Consider the following 23,130-nt stretch of genomic DNA (forward strand, 5'->3'; position numbering starts at 1 on the left):
CACTTAACCTCATGCTGATCGTTGCCCTCCGGGTGCTGATAACCACTCGAGTGCATGTGTGGTATCGTCTGCATGCTAATTCTGCAGGTGCGCGGCTGTTGGCGACAGCGAGAGGGATCCCGCTCGCGCTGATTCGCAAGATGACGGGGGATTGAAAATGCACAAACAGCAGGTCGCAGAGCCAGTGCCACACGCGCGTGTGTGTGTGTTATCTTTGCACCCAGACTTTGTTTAATCCCTTAAGAAAGGAAAGCATGGGCAGAATATGAAGAGAAACATAAACTGAATTAACATTAATACAATCAAGGGTGCACAAAATGATCCCTTTGACTTCCGTAAAATACAGCCGGTGAATTTCACAGGAACGGCGAGGAGAGCTTGAAAAGCAATCTACAGTATTGTGAGCCCTTTGTTGTGTTGAGTCCCTAAGCAGGAGCAAAGATTTGTTTTGAATCTGTTCTGGGGCACATTGGGTTTGAAATTAAAGACTGACTATAGGATTAAAGTGCTGACTTTTGGCTACAGAGAACAGTGTAGGAAATTGTCAACCTTTTTTTAGACGCGCTCCTGAGGGTGAAAAAAATAAAACAGGGGCTGCGAGTCCTATCCTGCTCACCCCGTATGAATGTGAACAACCCCGGAAAAACACACTTAAAGCTAAAAAGTCAGCACTTTGACTCCACCTGTTCCATTTGGAAAGTCGGATTTATACAATTCCCAAAGAGATAAAGGGTCGGACTTTTCCCAGTTATGCTGAGGCCGTGCCAAACACGAATTGTTAATACAATTCCAGTTTGTTTTGACTTCTCTGCTCAAACGGCTGCTGTAAGTCCTGAACTGTGTGTTAGTTCATATCCTTTTCCCACTGTTTTCCATAAAATGCACCAATATGCATCCTTGTATCAAGGCCAGAAGGCTGTAAACTGTATCTAGAAGCTGTGGTAGGAAGAATATTCTTTGGCATTATTAAAACAATAACCTTTCAGCATAATGTAAATCAAGAGATGGAAGAGAGAGAGAACTAAAATCCTGCTCCTCTGGGCATCAACAGCAACGTCTTATGTTGTTGTTCTTTGTAAACGGAGCGGCATCAAGCGTTGCCAAACTGCATTATCAGTTCAGTACAGTTCAGTTTGGAGCTTCCCTGTCCCTCAGGGGTAAATGTGTTTCGCAGTACAAAAAGCAAGTGCATACCACAACACAGACACACACACACACACACACACACACAAAACAATCCCCATCGAATTTCAAGTTTCTAAGGACTCCCATAATAAGAACTTCAATATTCAGTCTGTCACACTCTGTGACATGTTGCTCAATCTTTGTGGCTTGAAACTGGCACTGCAGAGTAAACAATGTGACATCTGTAGCTCCGTAGGAATCTCCACGTCTGATTTGAAGCCTCAAGATTTGACGTGCGCGACGTTGACATTCTGCAATGGGACGTTCGCAGACGTGCAGCCAGGCTCCTATTGGACGATACCAGGTGTCCCCTCATATGTGCCGTGCTTCGTCACCTCATTCGCTCTAATTGGGAGCATCATTCACAACATTGACATCATGCTCTATTGAGGAAAAGTTAAAGTTAGTTTTTATTAATCCCCTTAGGGAAAATATTCCTCTGCATTTTGACCCATCCTAGAATTAGGAGCAGTGGGCTGCCACACTGAGTAGCATTGGGGGTCAGGTACCTTGCTCAGGGGTACCCCAGGCCTTTTTGGCCAGGTGGGGATTTGAACCTGCGACCTTCTGGTTACAAGTCAAGTTCCCTTTCCACTTGGCCACAGGCCACAGGAAGACCTGAAACTAGTGACTGAGACCATGAACTGCTCACAGAAATGTTAACTTAAGTTATAAATCAAGTGTGAAGCACAAACCCACAATTTCAATACTGTTGTATAACACTTGAATACTATGAATACAATGATTTGGTGATTCTTTCAGTCCTATATATATAATGTTAAAGATCAAGGTGCTTTAAAAATGACCAAGTCAAAATGATCTACCTTAATTTACATTAAAAAAATGCTAAACATATATTTATTTACATGTGGATGTACCTTGCATAATTGCCGTATGGCGCAAGACTTTTTTTTCTGTGTTTTTTTTCCAATGCCATGCGGTCTACCCACACTCCCTTTGCGCTCGGCACAATCGACGTATTATTATTTCCACTGTTCTAGAAACTTTAGAGCTTGTATTTTTAAGAAGAGTTCATTTGTGTGGTTTCTCGAGCCTGCGTTTCAAACAACTCTCGATATTTGTTGAGGCTTTGTAGGTGAATTATTTCCCATTCTTGCTTGATGTACCACTACAGTTGTTTGACAGTCTGGGGTCACTTTTCCACTGTGTGTTTCTTTTGTCTTTGAAGCACAATCAATAGAATACCGGTCCGAAAAAAGGATTTGCAAATCACTGTGTTCTGTTTTTCACCCAGAACACAGTCCAGGCTAATTTTCCCACAAATCCTTACTTTCAATTCAATTCAATTCAAAGTGTTTATTGTCAAATGCACAGTAAAGAAACACGTTTCCCTGTACAATGAAATTCTTACTTTGCTGTCCACTCAAAAACACCAGCATAAAGTAGAAAAGAGATGCTTTTGTAAAAACTTACTTGCTGGTTACTTGCCCTAACCACCAGACCAGAAGACTACAACCTGTTTTTATGTACAGGTCATCATGGTGGGAGGGGTTTAAGACAGACAGCCTTCAGTCCAAACGTGAGGATGAGACTCAGTAATCAAATACTTTCCTAGAGATCCCGCCCACCACAGCTTTCATCTAAAAGCCTTTCAATTATTAAATGCATATAAGTAATGTAGTCAAACAGACTTTTAGCTAAAAAACACCCATGAAACAGATCCTTTGTTTCATCATCACTTTCTTTCATTAGAGGAATCAATATCACTAAATCCCGCCTTGCCCATGGCACCGAGACTTTTCTGCTCAAATCATACAAAACCCATTGAGCTGCATTAGTAAGCTCTTAAAACCACACAGGCACCACGATTAGCTTTTATTAAATGGAGCTGGGATAATTAATTTAAAGCTGCTGCACTGCACTCTGTGTGAGCACAACATGGAAAAAGAACAAAAACACACATTTCTCTCCCCCTCTCTCCCCCTCTCTCTCTCGTACGCACACTAAAACACTGAGATGAAAATGTAAAATTCAAAGCAGACAATTTACCCAAAGAGACACGCACAAGACAAACACTGCGCATGAATTTGTTAAAAGTCAACTGTGTGTTCATTAACAAATACAAACTCTGGCACACAAACACTCACACGCACAATTGTAGCTGGAAGCTATGTTACATATTCATAAGTGCTGTATTATATGGCTGCCTGACGTCTCTCTCTCTCTCTCTCTCGCCTCAAACTCTTTCCCTAAAAATAGACGGAGAGGCTTTAAACAGCGTGTGTGTGAGGGACAAGCCCTGACAGCAGCCTCATCAAGCTTACAGCACTTAATGCTCAGGCGCTGCTTGTGGATATACATTTCCTTACAAGGTGTTGCGGGTTGACGCACCTTCTTGCGCGATGCATGACACAGAAGCTAAATATGTGATCCTGCCATTAGATGCCATTTTCAACCTGGAAACGTAAGTTTGTTGATGCGTAAAAAGGCAAACCACACCAGGTCCCATAAAGAAAAGCAGCGATTTTACATCATAGCGCGCAAGGAATTGTTGCTCTCACTGATGGAGGCAGCAATAAGATCAACAATTCCTCAGTGATGTTAGTTTGTGACTTCGGTGTTCGAAATCCTCCTTTCAGAATGAAATAAAATGACCAAACGGGGCAGCAGCAGAGCAGCAGCCGCTGTGTCCCTGTGAGCTAAAAGTGCAGATTTTCTTGATGGACTTTGGTGCAGGAGGGTGAGCAGTTTACGAAACGTCTGTTTCCAGTGGAAAAAGGCCGTCTGCCAGTGAGATAATGCAGCAATCATATCCTTAAGACATTGCCCACTTATTGATAAGTGGCTATGATCAGTTTTTTCTCTTGTGTCCCTGCTGGAAGCAATGTTTTCGGTGAGCGCGAAACTCCGTCTCAAGCTGTTTCTCAGCCTCACAAAGACGCACTGTGAAAAACCTAATCTGTCCTAGCTATGATGCCATTCATGTCCAAACGAGCACTCAGTCCAATCTTATGTAAATCAGTCGTTTTGGGGACTGATACCTTGGTTATTATGCCTGAAAAAGATTAAATAAAAAAAAAGCAAATGGACGGCCATTTCATTCCCTCCAACACCGTGGGGGGATCAAATATATCCACAGTAGTCGCAGAAAAAGGACCATTAGAAAAACATTAACAAACAGATCCCTGCAAAAAAAAAAAGTAATGACAGAAAAAGCAGTAAAAAAAGAGAAGTTAAATGCCATTATTATGCATATTTCAGTCAACTTCAGGGTCGGCTGGTCCCTCTGTGTGTGTCTTTTAACGCTTCTGTCAGGTCTGCAAATGGTTTGCCACTCACACGCTGTCAACTGTGGGTAATTCCCTGCGGCAAAGTCCAACTTATGGAAAGTGGCTATAAAGTGTTCAAAATAGCCCCTGAAGGGCCCCTCACACACTCAATGATCACAGTGGGACAGCCCGAAGCCTGAAGCCGACTTCACACAAACACGGCTCAGAGTCTGTGTAATGGGCCGGACAATGGGACAGGGTCAATGCCACATTTGACCACACTTAAACAATCTCCCTCTGCCCAGAAAATCCCTGCAGAAGAAACCTGAAGTGCAGCCTTGATAAAAGAAGAAAAGACCCAGGAGAGACTTTCAGTTATTCATGCTCTGGTTTATCCATTTCTAATACAGAGTGACTTGATAGGTGATAAGTTGTTCTGACTCACATCTACACTACATGTTATGTAGACATTGATGCAGCTGGAGAATGAAGGAAAAGGGACTTCATCATTAGTAGTATTTTTTTGTTGTGCAAAAAGTTCTCTGCGTGCTTTTGGGTGCATGGTTGAAAATTCAGATCCACTTCAGATACACTACTGTATGTGCATTGGCCAGTTCAACCATTTTGAACACAGATGAGCGAATCACAAACATTCTGAGGTGAGATCTCATGGAATTCTGCTTCAGTGATCATCATTTCTGACATTTATAGTTAGTTAGGTAGTTAAGTTAATTAAGCAGTGTGTGGGATCCAGTGTGTTTGCTTTTTTTTTTTAATGAAGCGGGAAAAATGGTGGAATGGTGTAATTGCAAGTTGATGTTTTTGCAAAATGGAAATCGCCATAATATCACTGGCAACCACCATCACTGGGTGGTGTAGTGGTTAGCACTCTCGCCTTGCAGCGAGAAGACCCGGGTTCGAGCCCCGGTTGGAACAAGGGCCTTTCTGCATGGAGTTTGCATGTTCTCCCCGTGTGTGCGTGGGTTCCCTCCGGGTTCTCCGGCTTCCTCCCACAGTCCAAAAACATGCAATGTGGGGATTAGGCGAATTGAACACTCTAAATTGGACCATAGGAGTGAGTGTGAGAGTGAATGGTTGTTTGTCTCTAGTTGTGTGTGGCCCTGCGATGGACTGGCGAACTGTCCAGGGTGTACCCCGCCTATCGCCCGATGTAGCTGAGATTGGCACGCGACCCTCTGGTGGAGGATAAAGCGGTTAGATGATGACTGACTGACCACCATCACTGGTGCTGTATATGCTGTGCTTCGTCCTCCTGTTTTCGTCAAAATGGGAACACAATTTATAAAACCTCAACATGGCGCCAGATTAATCACAAATCTCAAGGCTTCAAAATGGGAGTTCGGATTCGTGACATCAAAACTCGGTTGCAGCATTGTGTTGCAAAAAGGACAGATGGTAAACACGCCTTACGATGGGAAACTAATATTTTTTGTTACTGATGTGTCATCGACCCCAAAGGCATGACAGAGAGTAGAAACATCATGCATTTCCTGCTCCCAGTATCACGTTGAAGAAGCCCTCTGGGTCCTGTAAGCTGTTTTTCATCTCATAACCAGCAACAGCAGCAGGTGTTGTCAAATCAACCACGGCTGAAATTATGACTTTGTAAAAAAAAACACAGTGTGTGTGTGTGTGTACCTGTATTCCTCTTGGGTAAATATAGGAATGATGGAGGGCTGAAGGACCGTGATCTCGACGAGAGTCGTGTTCTCCTTCACAGGCTCGCCGTCGTCGTAGGCCACCACCACCAGCTGTCGGTCACACAACACACGCAAGGTCAAGGAAACATGTTTGAAACTGTGCGTGTGCTATAAAAGGAAACCTCAGCTTTCATAAACATGGTTATATTTTTTTATGTAAAGCTGCGGTATGTAACTTCTGGTGAACAGAAATACTTTATTGTCACTTATACAGAAGTACAGTGAAATTACAGCCAATCAACCCGTCCGTACGTACAATAAAACAGACAGTGTTTCACTTAAGCACACACACAATGTTGCCTCTATCTGTCTTAATAATAATAATTTAAAAAAAATCACTTCCTGTGTGCAGTGCCATGCTTAAAAACACAGAGAGAGTCATGTTGAGCTGATGTGTTAATATTTAACAGTCACACACAACCGCTTTAAATGAACGCTGTCTTCACTAAATGTTGCAAGCATATCATTACCGTTAGATATTGTTCCGCTATTAACAAGAGTCAGTTTTCATTGGTCCTTTTTTACCATGTATGCCCAAACAAAACCCATGAAAGAATTCAATTAAACTGCATTAAGATTCACTCCACATTCACTAAAGGCGGTCATACTTAAAAATGATGTTAATGTCCATTAAGTGCCAGAGTGGCCCATAATTGTATGAAAGGCTCTGTAAGTGCCTATTTAAAGTGCTACACACTGCAGGTTAGGTTGTAGTTGATGTAGGAGGGCTTAGGTGTTGGGAGTTTTTGTAATAATGGCGGCTCTGCATATGTAACCATGATGGCAGAGACTGATGAAACATACTAAAGAATGATTTAAGAAAGAACCCGAGTTTGGAAGTAAAACAGGTGAGTTGCCTTGAGTGGGACACTTTAAAATACCTTGTACTAAGTTACACAGGTCACTTAGTGTCAAGTGTTGCGTTCAAGTGGAACTCGAGAGTTAAAATATCGAATGTTACAGTCTTCGGTCTGACCGTCGGAATGGCCTCGCACTAAAAATGATTTAGCTAATAAATGCGAGGCCAAGGGAAAAAAACAGAAATAAATGTCTGTATTTCCATTTCCTTTCTTGGAAAGAAACATCATTTGCAATCATTTGGACTGGAGAGCAGAATGAGTGTGTGTGTCCCACTGGTGAGCTTATTTGTTCCTGCTTAGCCTCTCTTCTTCATTTAATTAGGGGGGGTAACTGCTGTTAACTGGACCCAGAGGAGTCCTAATAAAGGCCAAACTCAAATATCAAGGCAGGGACATCTTGTGTTTTCTCCCTTTTTTTTATAGCCGGGAAATTCTCACTGACGCTGCCATTGCCCTTCTTTATATTCACCAAGTCGCTCTCGCTTAAGCCGGAAACCCATTAGCGACAACCACTAATGCGTTAATTGCTGGAAACTTTTGCTGTAAAACTTTCTTGTTTTCTAATCACCTATATCAGTCATTACCAACCTGGTAAGAGGACTTTCTTGTCCCTTGTGGATCTAAGTGTATAATTGAATGGAATAGCATGGATTTTGTTTGTCTGTTTGGTCTATTGTTCATCGTTATGGTGGCATAATGAACAGCTCACTCTCCTGCACCAAAGGTGTGTTTTTAGCTCACAGGGACACAGGAGCTGCTGATTTACTGGACTTTAGACACTGAGGTTACAAAATAACACATCTGGAGTTACTGAGAGAGGCAGAAAATAGAAAATAGAAAATAGAAAAATGGCTGATTTTCTATATGGACTTTGGTGCAGGTGAGACAGCTGTGGAAAAAGCTGTCCATATTTTTCTCAGTGAACCTTTTACTATAATCTGTGTGTTTTCCCTGTGTTTTCAGGGAGAGTGAAAACACACACACACACGCTGCATCTCATATTACCACACTTCAAAAAACCTGAACCAGCACTTCAACCTGTCGATTTCAGCTGTAAGCGCTCAAACCTCTTGTGCCTGTAATGAGATTGCCGTCGTTCACCACGCGTGAATTCATCCGTGCTCGAGTTGATTTCGCTCAAATCTGTATATAAAAAAAAAAAACTGTAAGCCGTCATTTTGTTTGACTTATCAGGAGCAAACGAGGTAGAATGAGTCTCCTGAGTGAGCAGCGCCGAATCCTTGTTGTGTTAATTAAAGCCCGATGAAAAGACAAAATTAGCATTACCCCAGAGCTCCACTGACGAACACAGCTGGGGAAAAAGGCAGTTTTGAAACTAATAAGCTTCTGCTTTATACGTACTCTGTACAGTGGACGGGGGACGGGGGGCTCCTGAGGTTGTTTTGTAAAATAAAAAACACGACTTAAGTACACAAACGTTGCTGCTAAGCAAGTAGAATGCGAAGCTAATGACCACATACATTTTTAATGACTGATGTGGAACCAAATAGAGTCCAACAACAAAAAGAGAAAGGCATCGGATAAATCTATTCCTGTAATAATGTCTCCATTGAACCGCAGAGTTCGCACTCTGGGAGAAACATCGAGTGATGCAGCACAACTGTATTTACATTGCATATACAGTAGACCCGCCCCCGTGTGGCTTTGTTTAATATGCCGCATATATTAAATTCTGTTGGGAAGATAATCTCTCCAGCGGGAAAATCTTTTACTGCTCTTTCGCTCCATGGTGTCTTATTTATTAGTCTTATAATGCAAAGGGGAAATATAGGGAAATTGCTGCATTGCTGTTGGAAAAAAAAAAAAAGTTGACTGAGGCTGCAGAAAATATCCGGTTCTAATGAGGGACGATGCTACATGGTGTGGAGTCACCCCCCCCAAAAAAAGCCTTCCTATAAACAGCTGGTCTTTATTTTCAGTTTTTCTCTCCCAGATTAGTTCACAAGTTGGGCCACACGGTTGGTGTCGTGGTTGGCACTCTTGCCTTTGCATATTCTCCCTGTGTGTGTGAGTGGGTTTTCTCCGGGTTCTCCGGTTTCCTCCCACAGTCCAAAAACATGCAATATGGAGATCGGGTAAATTGGATACTCTAAATTGACCATACGACCCCTTGTGTGAAGGATAAAGCGCTAGAAAATGGATGGATGGGTAGATCACAAGTATTTGAGCAGGGCTGGTCCAAGCCTTTATGGGGGCCCAAAGCTGAATTTGATTTGGGAGCCCCCCTCGAATCACCTCAGAGTAGCCTGTGCTTGATTATTATTGATACAAATGTATCACTATAACTTTCATTCGTTATAGTTGTAGTATAGTTTTTGTTGTTACCATTTAGGGCAGTAAAATCCCCAAATTGTCCTTTTCGTTAATTTATTAATAATGTATTAATGTGCACTTCTGTATTCAAAGTGAAGCACTCAGTGTGGTGACGGTGAATTTGAACGAAACAAGTTTACAACAGTTTAAAGTGAACAGTGAACAGTGGTGGTGTGTGACACAGGAAGTCATCAGGAAAGCAGCAGACCATCATGTGAGACCAAATGTTGTAGTAAATGATGTGGTCTCATGTAGATGAGGAAAGAAGGTGTGAAGGTGTGAAGGAGCAGCTGTCTCTCTCTCTTTTCATTTCAGAGTGTGACTGTGTGTGAATATTTGTTGCTCTGAATATTATTATTATTATATATGCGAGTGAGATAGATTACTAAGAATGCCCTAAAAAACAGGCACATATTGAACAGGTACCGCAATTAATCCAGTGTGTTTTTATGAAGTCTGCCAAGCAACAGTAAACAAATATGAACATAAAAAAAGGGTTTGTGGTTTAACGGTTACTTTCTCGGTTAATCGAGGACTTTTCAGACGTTTGGTCTGAAAAATGTGAGAAAATGTTGATTGGCGTTTCTCAAACCTGGAAATCATCACGTTCTCAAATGTTTTGTTTTGTCCTTGAACCAAGTTGATTCAGTTTTAATGACTTATTTGTTATAAAGAGAAAATAAACCAGAAAATATTCACATTTAAGAGGCTGGAAAATCTGAAGGCTTGTTTAAAATTATTATTTTTTAAAAAACCCACTTGAATCAATTCATCAATATTTGATCATTCATTTACTAATCAACATATATCTCAGTATATCAATCCTATTATTGTACTTAAATCACCACGGTAACATATCTAAACCTTTAACTTGCTGAAGAGCAGTGTAAATTTGCTAACAGCTCAGATCATCGTTCTTCACGCTCAAGGAGAAATAACAAATATCAGCAGATATTTTTAGAGATTATAAATGACCCTCGTACATCAACTTATCTTTACATTACACGCTTTTATCCAGAGCGACTTACAATAAGATTGAGGCTTACAATTATCTCTCTGTGATGACAGCACATCACCCAGACTTATTTTCTTCTTCATCAGACAAAAAGATACAACTCAACTGAACTCATTTACACTATTTCATGCTATTTTTTCAACATCAATTACCATTATTTCCACATGTCAATGTAGCACACATAATGGCAGATACAGGGATTTCTGTTGAAAAGGGTTGAAGGAACCTGGTAATGATGTTACAAACACACATACATATGAATATATATATATATACATATACATATATATATGCGCACATATGTAAGCTTGGCTTGTTCAACTTGCTTTGAAGCACAGAGAGCACAGTCATAAGTCAGAAGTAGTTATCATCACCCTCGTTTCAGTTACGTTGTGAAAATCGAGTTTTTAAGAGACACAATTCTTTCCCGCTCACAGTTTTCAGTGTCAGATGTGTCTCTCTTCTTCTTCTCTTACATCTGTGTTTCCTTTCGTTTGTATTTTCACTTCTTTGTTTGACTTGAACCTGCTCCCAATTGGATTTGTTTTGCTTTCTGAGCTCATCCCTCCACTATTGACCCTTGTCTCCGCCTTCCTCTTAAATAAATCACTGAACTGCTTAAGCTTTAAGCCTTTTGCCCTTTGTTCCTGGCATTTCATACAGAGAATGTGTGTGTGTGTGTTTGTGTGTCCACACTTACACCAAACTTAAGGTTGGGCTCCTCGTTAAGGTTCACTTTGGTAACCACATGTCCCGTCTGTTCCTCCACATCAAATATGCTGGCAGAGTATGGATACGCTTCCTGGTCCACTCTGTAGCGCACAAGACCTGCTGGTGTCCCCTGTGAGCAGAATAAACACATTATAGAACCCAGTGTCCATTTAAAGATGACAAACTATCAAGACAAGAGCAAATAAACGATAAATAACATTAAATAGAATTTAAATATTGATTTAAAAAATGCACGCATACATGCAATCGACAAAATGATTAACTTCTTTAATTTGAAGCCTAATTATTTGTGTTTTACCATATTTGTAGTCAATATCATAGTTTCTAACACACGTAAATGTCCTTTATTTAACGTCAAAAAACAAATAAATCAACCAGGTATTATCTGAAGTGAAATGTAATAACTGTATTTTATGATCATGTAATTAAGATCCTAAACAGTCGATAATAATTAATTTTAGCGTGTATTTAACAGCTATTTGTATCTTAAAAGTCCAGAGAAACAACCTGTGTGAGCTTTATATATCTCATTTATGGGAATATAGGCTAAAAATATTGAGTTATTATTTATAAGGTGGCTATCTACCGCGATCCAAGAGCATGCTATAACATGTGACACGCCTCTATGCATGTGCAAACTGTGGATTGAAGTAACATTCCAACAAAGATGCATGAGGACAATGTACAGGAGTAGTTTATTAGTTTAGAATATTTTACATCACTGGACGAATGTCACATTATACGATAAAGTTTCTCCTGTATATACTGTAGTTTGTGGAAATCTGCCAAAGTCAGGACTTTTTTTTTTTCGGCACAGAACTTTTGAAATTAAAGAGGACTGCTAAAGCATTTAATTAGTCTGGACCCAAATGTCAAACACACACACACACACACACACTCAGGGAATGACGTCCAAGTTCAGGGCCTCTAATGAAGTATTATTGATAATGAGCAGCCATCAGTTAGTAAGAATAATTTGACTGAAAATGTATAAAATCATGTTATTTTATACGAGGTGACAGAGGGTAACACGTTCTGTGAATAATATCTCTGCTTGCATTAATGAATACACATACCAATGCTGAGGAAATACACTGACTCCCCCTCTTCTCTCCCTGTTCTTTCAGTCAATAACCACTCAGAGTCTGGTTGTTTCCAATGTTTAGCAGATGCTAAAAGTGTTTTTTCAATACAGCAATTTTAGTTTGCTTTTATTATTACATTTTTTTGCATAAAAATGTAGAAAGTATTGCTATGTTAAGTGCCTTGAAATAACACACGTTATGGTTTGGCACTGTGGAAATAATATGAATATAACTGAATGTCACAGGTATGATTCCCTTATACCTACTTCCTGTCCTCTACACTGAATCCCTTCCTCTGAGGAGCATTTTGTAGTTAAAGCCAGTGTCTTTGTCTTCAACAACACAGAAAATAATGGTCAAAGTAAACTCCAGCACGATGCATGTTCAGCTCTACTTACTGAATTCATGGCAACAGCTGCAATGTAACTCAATATCATGTGCCGTCCATTAAAAATCAGCCATTTAAGCAAGTACTTCAATGTTATACTCTTTACACTGTAAAAACAGCAGTTATTGGCTACAAATGTGTTTATTCTAAATACATAAATGAAAAAATAATTCAATAAATCCCAATAAAATGTTCTCTATATTTTGACCCCATTATTTCTTGTCATTAATAATTGAAAATGAACGCCGACACTATTCATGACGGCGTAATCCAAAATATGGACTGTTGACCTGTCATTGTTATTTTTCTGATAGTTTTTTGACTATAGTCTGCAGATGTTTTAAGAGTTGTGTGACTTATCTTTGCTGATCATTTTAAACTATACTTTAAAGCACCTTGTATTTCTGCGCTATGTAAAATTGCATTTGCCACAAAGCCGTTCATTACCTCATGTCAGCGTGTCAGTGTGAGCTTTCATTGACCGACACCAAACTACGCCGAGTCAGCAAAATGGCATATTCTCGGTGGTTTGAACTTCAGGGTTAAATCCTGAGTGAGAAGAGTACAAAAGACACGTGGGTGCAAATATCATTCATAACCTTCAGACCCAATCTATTTGGATTCTCTATATCTGCTATACGGCTTTTAAGGTTCTTTTTAGTGGCATGTCTGAGCATTTATAATCTTGGATAATGTACAGTATGACCAAAGAGAGTCTGGTTTGATGCCTAAACCTCAAGTCTGAATCACTTCAGTCAATGTAGGGTGACACCAAAGCACATTAGTCAACAGAACACAGAGCTTTTAAAGAGGATATTACACGATAAGGTGGAATAATGATGAATGACACCGTGGTTTTCTAGACTTGGTCATTTTTTTGTTTTCCAAAGACAGCCACTGCATTTCAGCTCTGTAATTAAATAAAAGGCTGTGACTCAGCAAATCCTCCCAGGCTAATATCACCAGGCCCGTTCATAGTTTCAGGGTCAACACATCTGTTGCTGGAATATCAAAACTGACTTGCTGTAACCGAGGGCATGCGAGTGGAAATAGTAAGAAAATAACACGAGTGTCACCTTATCTATTCTCTCACTGTAGCATCTAAAGCGTGTGTGAGGAAGAGGAAACACCTGAGCTCGCACAGTAGTCTGCATTAAAGACCGCCTCCTTTTTTTTTTTTTTTCTTTAATCTCGTGTTGACATGACAATAACTTATGCAGCGCGAGATAAAATAAATAACTTCCTGGTGCTGCTGGGTTCGCCGTAGATCTTCATCTTTGTTACGGATAACTTTAGCGAGAGAGAGAAAAGGAGCGGCAACTTGTATTAGCTGAGAATTGTGAGGAAGGGTTTAAGTGCCAGTTCTTGTGTGAGCTTGCTGTACAGTGTGGCTTGAAAAAAAAAAAGACTTATGAATAAAATATGTGATTCATAAGGAATAAAGTCGCCTCCCGTGAAATGGCTGAATAACTTTTATGGCACTATTTACACCACTGTATTTTAATGTTGGTCATCATGGTGGCTCAATATTCTTATATTACTGAACAAGCCCAGGGGCCCGAGGTCTCAGGGGGCCCTGAAGCCCAAACCTCTGTTCTACTATATCTATATCTTTGCCAGTACATTATCTTTCTCGATATCCCGCAGCCAAATAACACAGGTTATTATGTGATGTCTGTATGGGGCCCATTCTGTGCCCAGGGACCCACTGACTCACATTGTCCCAGCAGCAAGCAGGTCAAACTGAGAGGACGGAAATTGGAATGCTAGAATAGAGCATATACGTTGACCAAGGCCCAACGCCGTCACTTTAAATTGAATCAAGCCTCAAAGCTAAGTCAACCCCTGGAACCGAACCAAAATTTGATGGGTTCTTCCTTGGCCCATGCCACCACTTCCTATAAACGTTGGTAAAAAAAATCTCTTGCGTACTTTTGCGGTACTCAACAGACATACACAGCAGGGCAAACCACTGCCAACACCAAAAAAGGGGACATCGCAAGTGGGTCGGTGACGCAAGCAGTTGCTAAGAATGAGTCACTGTGTTATTCCACAGTAATGGCGATTTTGTGAAAACGCCCCTTAACCTTCTTGTAATGTAATGTCATTAAAAACTTTCAGATATTTTGTCTTCATAATTTGGAAATGATAAATCCTTTTTATGTTAATAAATTAGTTAGGCCAATAGTAGTTTCTGGTCGGGTCAGTGTCCTTGGGCCCCAGTGGCCCCCAAAGTCCCGTGCAAGGCTAAAATCTGACTCCTTATCCAGATAAAAATAATTTAACCTCCTTCGTAGATGCTGTCACTCTACATATGCCTGATAACAGTCATTCTTTCGTTCATTCACTGTCTTTAGCCAATCCCAGCTGAGATAGGGTTACCAGTCCATCACAGGGCCACATATAGAGACAAAGAACCATTCACTCTCACACTCACACTTTGGAGAGTTCAATTAACCTCTGCATGTTTTCGGACTGTGAGAGGAAACTGTAGTACCTGGAGAAAACCTATTAGCTCACTGAAAGAACTGCATACAGGAACGCCCTCGGCCAGACCAGGTTGCTAAGTGTGGCCCGAATACCTGATTTTTTTTCTGTGATGAAAATTCAAAACGAAAACACCCTCTCGCACAAATAAGTGAAGAAAAATATCCCAAATCCAAGCACTAGATTGAATCCACTTCCGAAGTTAATGGGCTTTTCTTTGGGTCACGTCCCTGTAAATGACCTTGTTGTCAATAATAGTTCTCATGCTTTTAATTTGAAATATGCTAATGTGGAAACCGTAAATAAGTAACGCAAAGCGGATGAAACCGTCGAAAAACAAGTATTCAGACGATTACGGAGAAAAGCACTTGTTCGGTCAGGAGTAGTTTGTTTGTTTGTTTTATTAGCTTAAGGTTCATCAGCACCCGGTCAATGAGGGAACAAGGTTTGTAGAGTTTATTGAGTTAAGTGAGTTTATTGTGTGTTAATATACTTTTCACGGAGTTTATTCTATTTGTAAATGATAACTTTTTCGTCCACTAGATAGCGCTGTTGTATTTAATGTAAGTCATGTTTAGCACATTTATTTCGATGATACTTTTTATGCGATTTAGTTAAAAGGGATATTTTAAAGGGTTTGTGAAATTTAAACAGTTAATTTATAAGGTTAATGTTTTAAGGGAATAAGTTATGGTAATATTTAATTAAACATGGAAAAAGGGTTAAAAGTTGCAATAATAACATGCTGATAAGAGTTTTAATTGTTTGCATTGTTTTTGCTTGTATTGTAGCTCTTACGGTGTGTTCACAAATAAGGTTGCAATAAAGGTTGTGAAACATCAGTTCAAGAGACCATCATTTTGACCGCGGCTGCTACAGTCCCATCCTCCAATATAGTGGAATGAATATCGCTCCAGTAGTTTCCACTCATGACAGAGAGGCAACACCACAAATATAACTATCTCAAAAAAAAAAAAAGCAAACATATGCACTGGGGACATGCATCATTATTTTGCATCATCCCCACACACATTGTGGGGGAACTGCCTATGAACCAGCGTGTGATGTAATGGCAGCTGCTTAAAATGCTCACCGCAGGGTCAGAGTCGTTGGCCGTCACTGTGGTTACGATGGTTCCCTTGACGGCATTTGGGGCAACCATTCCTCGGTACGCTGAGCGGCTGAATACTGGGGAGAAGTCGTTCATGTCCTGGAGAGACACAGACGCACAGGCATGTAAACACACAGTTAATGAGGCTCTGTTTCTGTTTGTTTTCCAGTAAACACATTAAATGTGGCACATTTATAACTGTAATCATGTACAACCACACTTTGTAGGCTCGGCTGCTTTTTTCTCACCCTCTTATTTTTTTGGAATTTACTGACTCAAAGCTGTGGATGACAGAAACGTTGTTGAGTGAGGTTCATCTCCGGGTCATTTAAACTGTAGTGTGTTACTTTTAAATATAAACAAATGTCTGTTAGATTCAAACCAATGTCAGACGAGTCTATCAGCTCAGCTATGGTGTTCGGACCTCGTGTTGCCCAGCAAAAGACTGGAGGTGTTTGTTCTGTTGGCCGAAACTGCTAGAAATGTACACAATACAAAAACTCTACTTAGTTCCCACTGATTTACCAAACTCTTCCTTTAATTTAGCCATTCTGGAAGGGTTGTATTGATCTCCCACTTGCAAGAGGCGTGACCAACAGATGAAAATGCCTCTGTATGCAACTGGATAGACCTACAACCAATCAGACCAATGACCCGGATGATGTATGCAAAGTGACGGAAACATGTCAACAAACATGCTTGTTTTAGTTTTCTAGGAGTGATGATTTTCTAGTAATTTTGCCTGGGGGAGCTCTGTGGAGCAACGGCCGAATCAAAGGACAGCTGCTCTTCGGTGGCCACCATGTTGGATGTAGACGAAAGCTACTAGCCGTCGCTTCTCGGTCATCATCATGTTAAGCCCCACCCTAGCATGCCAGGGTAAAAAAAAAAAGAAAAAAAGAATCTTAGTTGTGATTGGTTCCCTTTTTTCGGATATTCCGTAGTTGGCCAAAATGACGTCCTTGCCAGACGCCAGTGTCTGCAGAGCGAAACCAAATTGTTGGCAGATTCGCCTGGGTTCACCCAGGCTAATGAGTTCCCACAGAGCTAATTAAACCAAAGCAATTAAATCAGCTCCATATCTTTCTCTCTGTGTTTCTCAGTATTGTGGTGTTTAGATCTCGTGTGGCCCAGCACATATGGTTGGAGGTGTTTGTTCTGTTGCCCAAAACGGCTTTGTTTTTTTGTTGTTGGAAAAGCTACTTGGTCTCCATGCTGCCACTTTACTGCGCTCTCCTTCGAATTTAGCCTGGCTAATGCTAGGCAGCATCTGAATCGCCTTAGAGATTGAGTGCAAGTCTGGAAAGGGTGTAGCCACCTTTCGCTCTGTACGCAATTGGACAGACCTACAACCAATCAGACCTATGATCCGGTTGATGTATCCAGAGTGATGGAAAACGTGTTTGTTGCCATTTTCTAGCAGCTATAGCTATCTAAAACCTTTTCCTGGGGGAGCTCTGTGGAGCTAGTTGCTCAGAATGGAAGGAACACCCAAATCTGCAGACAGCTGCTCTTTGGTGGCTGCAATGTTGTATGTATACAAGAGCTGTTGGATGTTGCTGCTCTGTCGTCAATGTGTTAAACCCACCTGTAGCGCACCAGGGGTATGTGATTGTTTCCAGTTGGTAGAAGATTTAGTTGGCGTCCTTGCCTGTCTGCAGAGTCTAAGCTGCCTTGAAATAAAAAGGCTTCGGCGACGACAAAACACACACACTCACCAGTATTCTGACCGTAACAGATGCTAATCCAGGAGGCATGGTCCCCTCACTATCATAGGCCTCCACTGTGAACATGTACGTGGCCTCTGTGTCAGTCAGTGCCTCGTAGTCCAGGACCTTTAGCACCGAAAGCTCTCCTGTTACTGGGTCGATGTGGAAAAGCTGAGCGATCTCTGGGTCCAAATCTTCACTCCTGATTCGATATGTGAGGTTGGAGTCGAGGTCATCATCTATCGCCTAAAAGTAAAAAGAAAAAGAGAGGAGCGTGTCAGAGGAATGGGAAGAAAGAATTACCATTACCTTGTGAGTTCATCAGCCTGTTGATTTTTTTCAGATTTGCCAGAAGGACAATGTTATATGAACACTGTGCCATGTCTGTTTCACACGCCTGCGGTAATAGCCAGTGGTCGATAACTGACTTTTCCCTTAACTAACAACTTCCCTGTAAAGCTAGAGAGAAAAGTCACTTTTTTCTAATTTACATTCTACCACAAATACCACTGTGTCATATAATAACTGACTCTTTATGATGTTGCCAATGCTGGTTGTATGTGAATTAAGGTTTCTCTTTCGAAGTCCATAGATCGTAGTAGGCATATTACGAGTCTCATTGGCTGTAAATGGGCACCGAATGTAAGATTTAATACACTTTTATTAAACTCTGGGTCTCAGGCAGGATCCGCAGTTTAATCCAAACAGGCTCAAAGTGACATTAAAGCGTGGTTTATTCTTCATGGCCTGACACTTTAATTGTCACTCAACAAAACTTAACGAGTTGCACAACGCTTTTCTTTTAATACGGCGGTGGAGGGTCTCAGTCGTCTCCATGGCAACCAACCACACACTTTCCTCCAGTCGGCCATTCCTGATCACTTTATCCTAACGTCTGCTTGTTCATCTGTATGTATATGCTGCCTTTTCTTTGTGTTGATAATGGATGGGTTTGATGTAATGTAATTGTGGAATAAGAGATTTTGAATTTCCTATGACTGAAAGAACAACAGACTGGTGACCTGGATGGACGAATGAAAGGACAACAGGAGACTGGAGGTGGTCAGTGTGGCACAGAACCAATGAAGAAGGCAACCCGGGAGAAGATGTTTTGGTCTGACATCTTAGGATGAGACATCTTCATGTTGACAGTGATTACCACTCTCAAAATATGACATATCAGATACATTACAGATACAGATACAAAATTCTACAGGAGCTGGTCAGGAAAGGAAATTGTCAAGCAATGCCATCTTTCCATGTTTGTGCCTTGGCACATTTCAAAGTGGAAAGCAATGGAGTATCAATCAGGCTTTAGTGAGATGTTTACTTGAGTGCTCAATTCGAACTGGTCAATGATGGCATTCTACTGACAGGAAGCTGGAGAACAGGGGAATAGTTGCTATGGACGCTCTTCCAGACACAATGGGAAAACAATGCAATCATTTCATTTCATTTCACTTCTGTGAAAGAAGCCGTGTAATAATTGGTGTAACATGCACCTCCATGATTCGTGTCCTGCGTCATCCTGCCAACGACCAGCTCACTACATCATTATCCCTTACATATTCACTGGATATGTGCTCTGTTATTTTTCTTCTTTCATGAAATAGATAAAATAAATCCTAACCATAACACTTAACTGTTTTAACACTCACTTTGTAGTGTCATAATAATAATTAAAGAAAGTAAAAGGAATATGTTGGCAGTAACAATGCAGCACATCCATGTTTCCTGAAGGCTTCACTTATACATATGTATATATATGTATATATGTATTTATATATATATATATATATATGTGTAGCAACACATGTCTTGTCTTTCTTTCCCAAGTGAAACAGAACTACAGTGGCTTTTACAAAAAAGAAAGGTTGTTATTTGCTATTTGTTTAAAAAATAAATAAAGGTATATACACTAATTAATGAAAGCATGAAACTGAGGTACCTGCACTTAAACAGCTGATATGTAAACAATTGACGGATGTTTACTTTTGAGCCAAAGCTAACTATTGAGTCTGGGCACCTCTGTTCTAAGGCTTCAAAAACCAAACCATTTTTATTTGAAAGTGATTAGTCACTTGAATAAAAACATACTTGTGGATGGTATATTCAATGTCTGCACATAGAACCCCCTAAATGTTACACCCTGGGCCTATAAGAGAGAGAGGGAGGGGAGGGAGAGAGAGAGAGAGAGAGAGAGAGAGGAGAGGGAGAGAGAGAGAGAGAGAGAGAGAGAGAGAGAGAGAGAGAGAGAGAGAGAGAGAGAAATGATACTTTTCAGTTTCCTCCTGGCCATTGCCCAGTTCAGCACCACGGACAGCACCAAGTCATTATATTTTGTCCCAGCGGCCGTCCCGAACACAAGCCATTGTGAGATTACATCTGACAAATAAACTTGATTGATTGACTTATTGATTGATAACACAGGTTATGAGACTGGGCTGACTTATGTGATAAGGCTCTCCAGAGCAGCAGCAGGCTGAGTGTGTTGCATAGCAACTGAATTCCATTATGTGCAGGCTGCTTGGGGGAACTTTCTTCTTTCCATTCTTTCTTTCTTTCTTTTTTTTCTTTTTTATAAAACAATCCCTAAAGAGGGTTTATTATGCTTTTCCTACATTTGAAGCACATATGTATTGTGTTACAATAACATAATACACATGGCCAAAAGTCTCGGATAATGAGGTAAACACATGTCTGTGAGTCAAAACCTGGGGCTGCAGAGCGCTCTGCACACTCGGGACAATGGTGTAAATAGGTTACAGTCTCCTTTATATGGTCCTTGGGTTCAGGCTTCTCCATACACATCACACCCACAAAGCACAAAGACCCACTCACCCCCTCCCTCGTTCTCGGACAGCGTCTGACAGCAACTTTAGAGGACTTTCCAGTGAGAGGATGAGACTTTGGAATCAGCCAATTAGCAAAAACTTGGGTTTTTAAGGAGTGGGGAAACCAAAAAATTCAAGCAATTTATTTCAGAAAGAGGGTGAAATAAGGGCCTTTTTAAAATGTAAATCAGGCAAACCTAGTTTTGTGGTGTTAGGGAATAAAGTATACAGATGAAAATGAGGGATAATAGGTCTCCTATAAATTGAAAAATAATTGCTATCTAACACGTGGCCACAACTTGTAACCATTTAACAATCCAGGCTGTGATATGTTGTGATTATATCCACACTAAAGAAGTTGTAATGCAGAGTTTCTCCTCTCCTCAAACATCCTATATGTTGGAAACAGTGGCGTAAAGAGAGCGGGAGAAAGCTCTGTGTTTAATTTAACAATGCACTATACACAAACACAGAGGTAGTTTAGCTGTAGTCCTGCTCTCTTTCTCCAGTGCTTCCTGCAGCCTCACAGCAGGAGTTTGCTATTCTTTCTGTTCTTTCTCTCTACTTCATTTCCTCATATTAAGCAATTTCAAATAAAGTGGCAGAGCTTTTCAGCCACTATCTTCTAATAAATATTATGTGAAGAGGAGAATCTATGCATTTGCTTTACACACATTAACATTTAATTTGCTTCGGTGTTTTGGTTCATCACAACTACACAGTAACACACCTCGTAGCACTTCCACACCCAGGTTGCCAACAGAGTGAGCGGCAACTCAGAAATGCCAAATGTTATCACACCTAAAAAGCCTCATAACCCCTCTCAATAACATCTCAACCACAGAAGAATTATAAGGGTCTGCAGTGGAGAGGCTGAAAGCAAGAAGTTGGAAACAATTGTGATCATTCTTTCAGCTGAGATTAGCTCACCTTACTTTCACATTCAATCTCCGTCTGCTGCTGAAACGTGTCTTCTTCTTCTTTTCGCTTCCTTTTGGCTTTTGGCAACTGCCCTCATGTCCTCCTTCACATCATCTATGAACCTTGCCTGTTCCGCCTCCTGTCTTTAGACAGTGCCACTGTCTCCAAGCCATACATCATAGCAGCTCTCACTACCATCTTGTAGACCTTCACTTTCACTTTTGCTGCCATCCTTCTGTCACACATCAGCACCCGACACTCGTCTCCACCTACTCCACCCTGCCTGCACTCTCTTCTTCACGTCTCTTGTCCATTGCTTTGGACGGTTAACCCCACGTGCTAAAAGCTAAAAATATTTTGGCCTGCTGCTAAAGCATTTTAATCAACCAAATAGGTTCAATCTTCGTAAAAGCGAGACAGACGTACGGTGGGACACTCTGAATGCACGGTAATGCCTGGTATAAATGCAGCTCCTTTCATGTTTCAGAAACTTTGGCATCCACACTCTACAATGTGTTGAATTGGCATTGCAATAAGAGCGCATATAAAATTGTACATATTTTACATATATATACGGCATGAGAATGAAGGAGAACGTCACACTGTGTTGAAAAACTTTCAAGTGCCCTCTAACTGTAGAGGGCAGAATTACATCTCTCGGTGTACAGCCTGCCAAAAATCATTAGAAGAAGAAGAAGAAGAAGAAGAAAAAAAGAGGAAGATCGTCTCGCCTGTAACTGTAAAATGACTGAATCTTTGGGGCTGTTCTCTGGGAGGTTGACGTCGTAGCTTCGCTGGGTGAACGTCGGGCTGTTGTCGTCCACATCCAGAACGGTGACGGACAGAGTCAACCTGGACCGCCGCGGGTCCACGGCACCGTCCCACGCCTCAACGACCAGGAAGTAGTGACCTTTCACCTTCAAGGCGAGACATTCGTGGTTAATAGAATAGAATAGAATAGAATAGAATATACTTTATTAATCCCTTGCGGGAAATTCTTTCGTCACAGCGCTCCAGTGTACAAAGGTAACGAATGTTATAGCAGCAGTTTTTTTAAAAAATTACAAAGTTAAAAACTATTAAAATAAGTACGAATAAACCTAAGAATAAAATTACAAAGTTAAAGAATACGAATAAAATAAGAATACATTTACAAGTTAAACATTTCAAGAATCAAGTATATAATCAAGTTTAATGTGAAAAACAGTTGACTTCATGTCTGAGTGGGAAACCGACCTCTCTGTCCAGTGGGACGGTGGTTCTGATCGCTCCAGTGCCATTGATGGAAAACAGCTTCTGGTGGTTGACAAGCCGATAATGGACACGCCCACTTTCCCCTAGATCTGGGTCTGTAGCCTAAACACAAGATGCAAAGGGGAAAAGGAGAATTAATAGGTTTGCATATACTATACAATCCCTTTTAGTTAAAACAGGAATTCCTCTCAAAAAAGAGTTTGTTGACCCTACAATGCCTGACCACTATTATTGAACCATTTAGTTCAACGGGGCGACTTAATG

General features: G+C 40.8%; 1 protein-coding gene across 1 annotated transcript in view; it reads right to left on the reverse strand.

Moving 5' to 3' along the window:
* Positions 1-23,130, reverse strand: part of LOC122759230 (protocadherin-15-like) — a 226,307-nt gene that overhangs the window by 72,561 nt on the left and 130,616 nt on the right. The window contains exons 21-26 of the mRNA XM_044013918.1: positions 22,849-22,968; positions 22,344-22,529; positions 17,867-18,103; positions 16,131-16,247; positions 11,046-11,186; positions 6,075-6,187 (exon numbers count right to left, since the gene is read on the reverse strand). Coding sequence (XP_043869853.1) covers positions 6,075-6,187; positions 11,046-11,186; positions 16,131-16,247; positions 17,867-18,103; positions 22,344-22,529; positions 22,849-22,968 — 914 coding nt within the window. The remainder of the gene's footprint in view (positions 1-6,074; positions 6,188-11,045; positions 11,187-16,130; positions 16,248-17,866; positions 18,104-22,343; positions 22,530-22,848; positions 22,969-23,130) is intronic.

The sequence above is a fragment of the Solea senegalensis genome, linkage group LG18 (assembly GCF_019176455.1).
Source record: "Solea senegalensis isolate Sse05_10M linkage group LG18, IFAPA_SoseM_1, whole genome shotgun sequence".
NCBI lineage: Eukaryota > Metazoa > Chordata > Actinopteri > Pleuronectiformes > Soleidae > Solea > Solea senegalensis.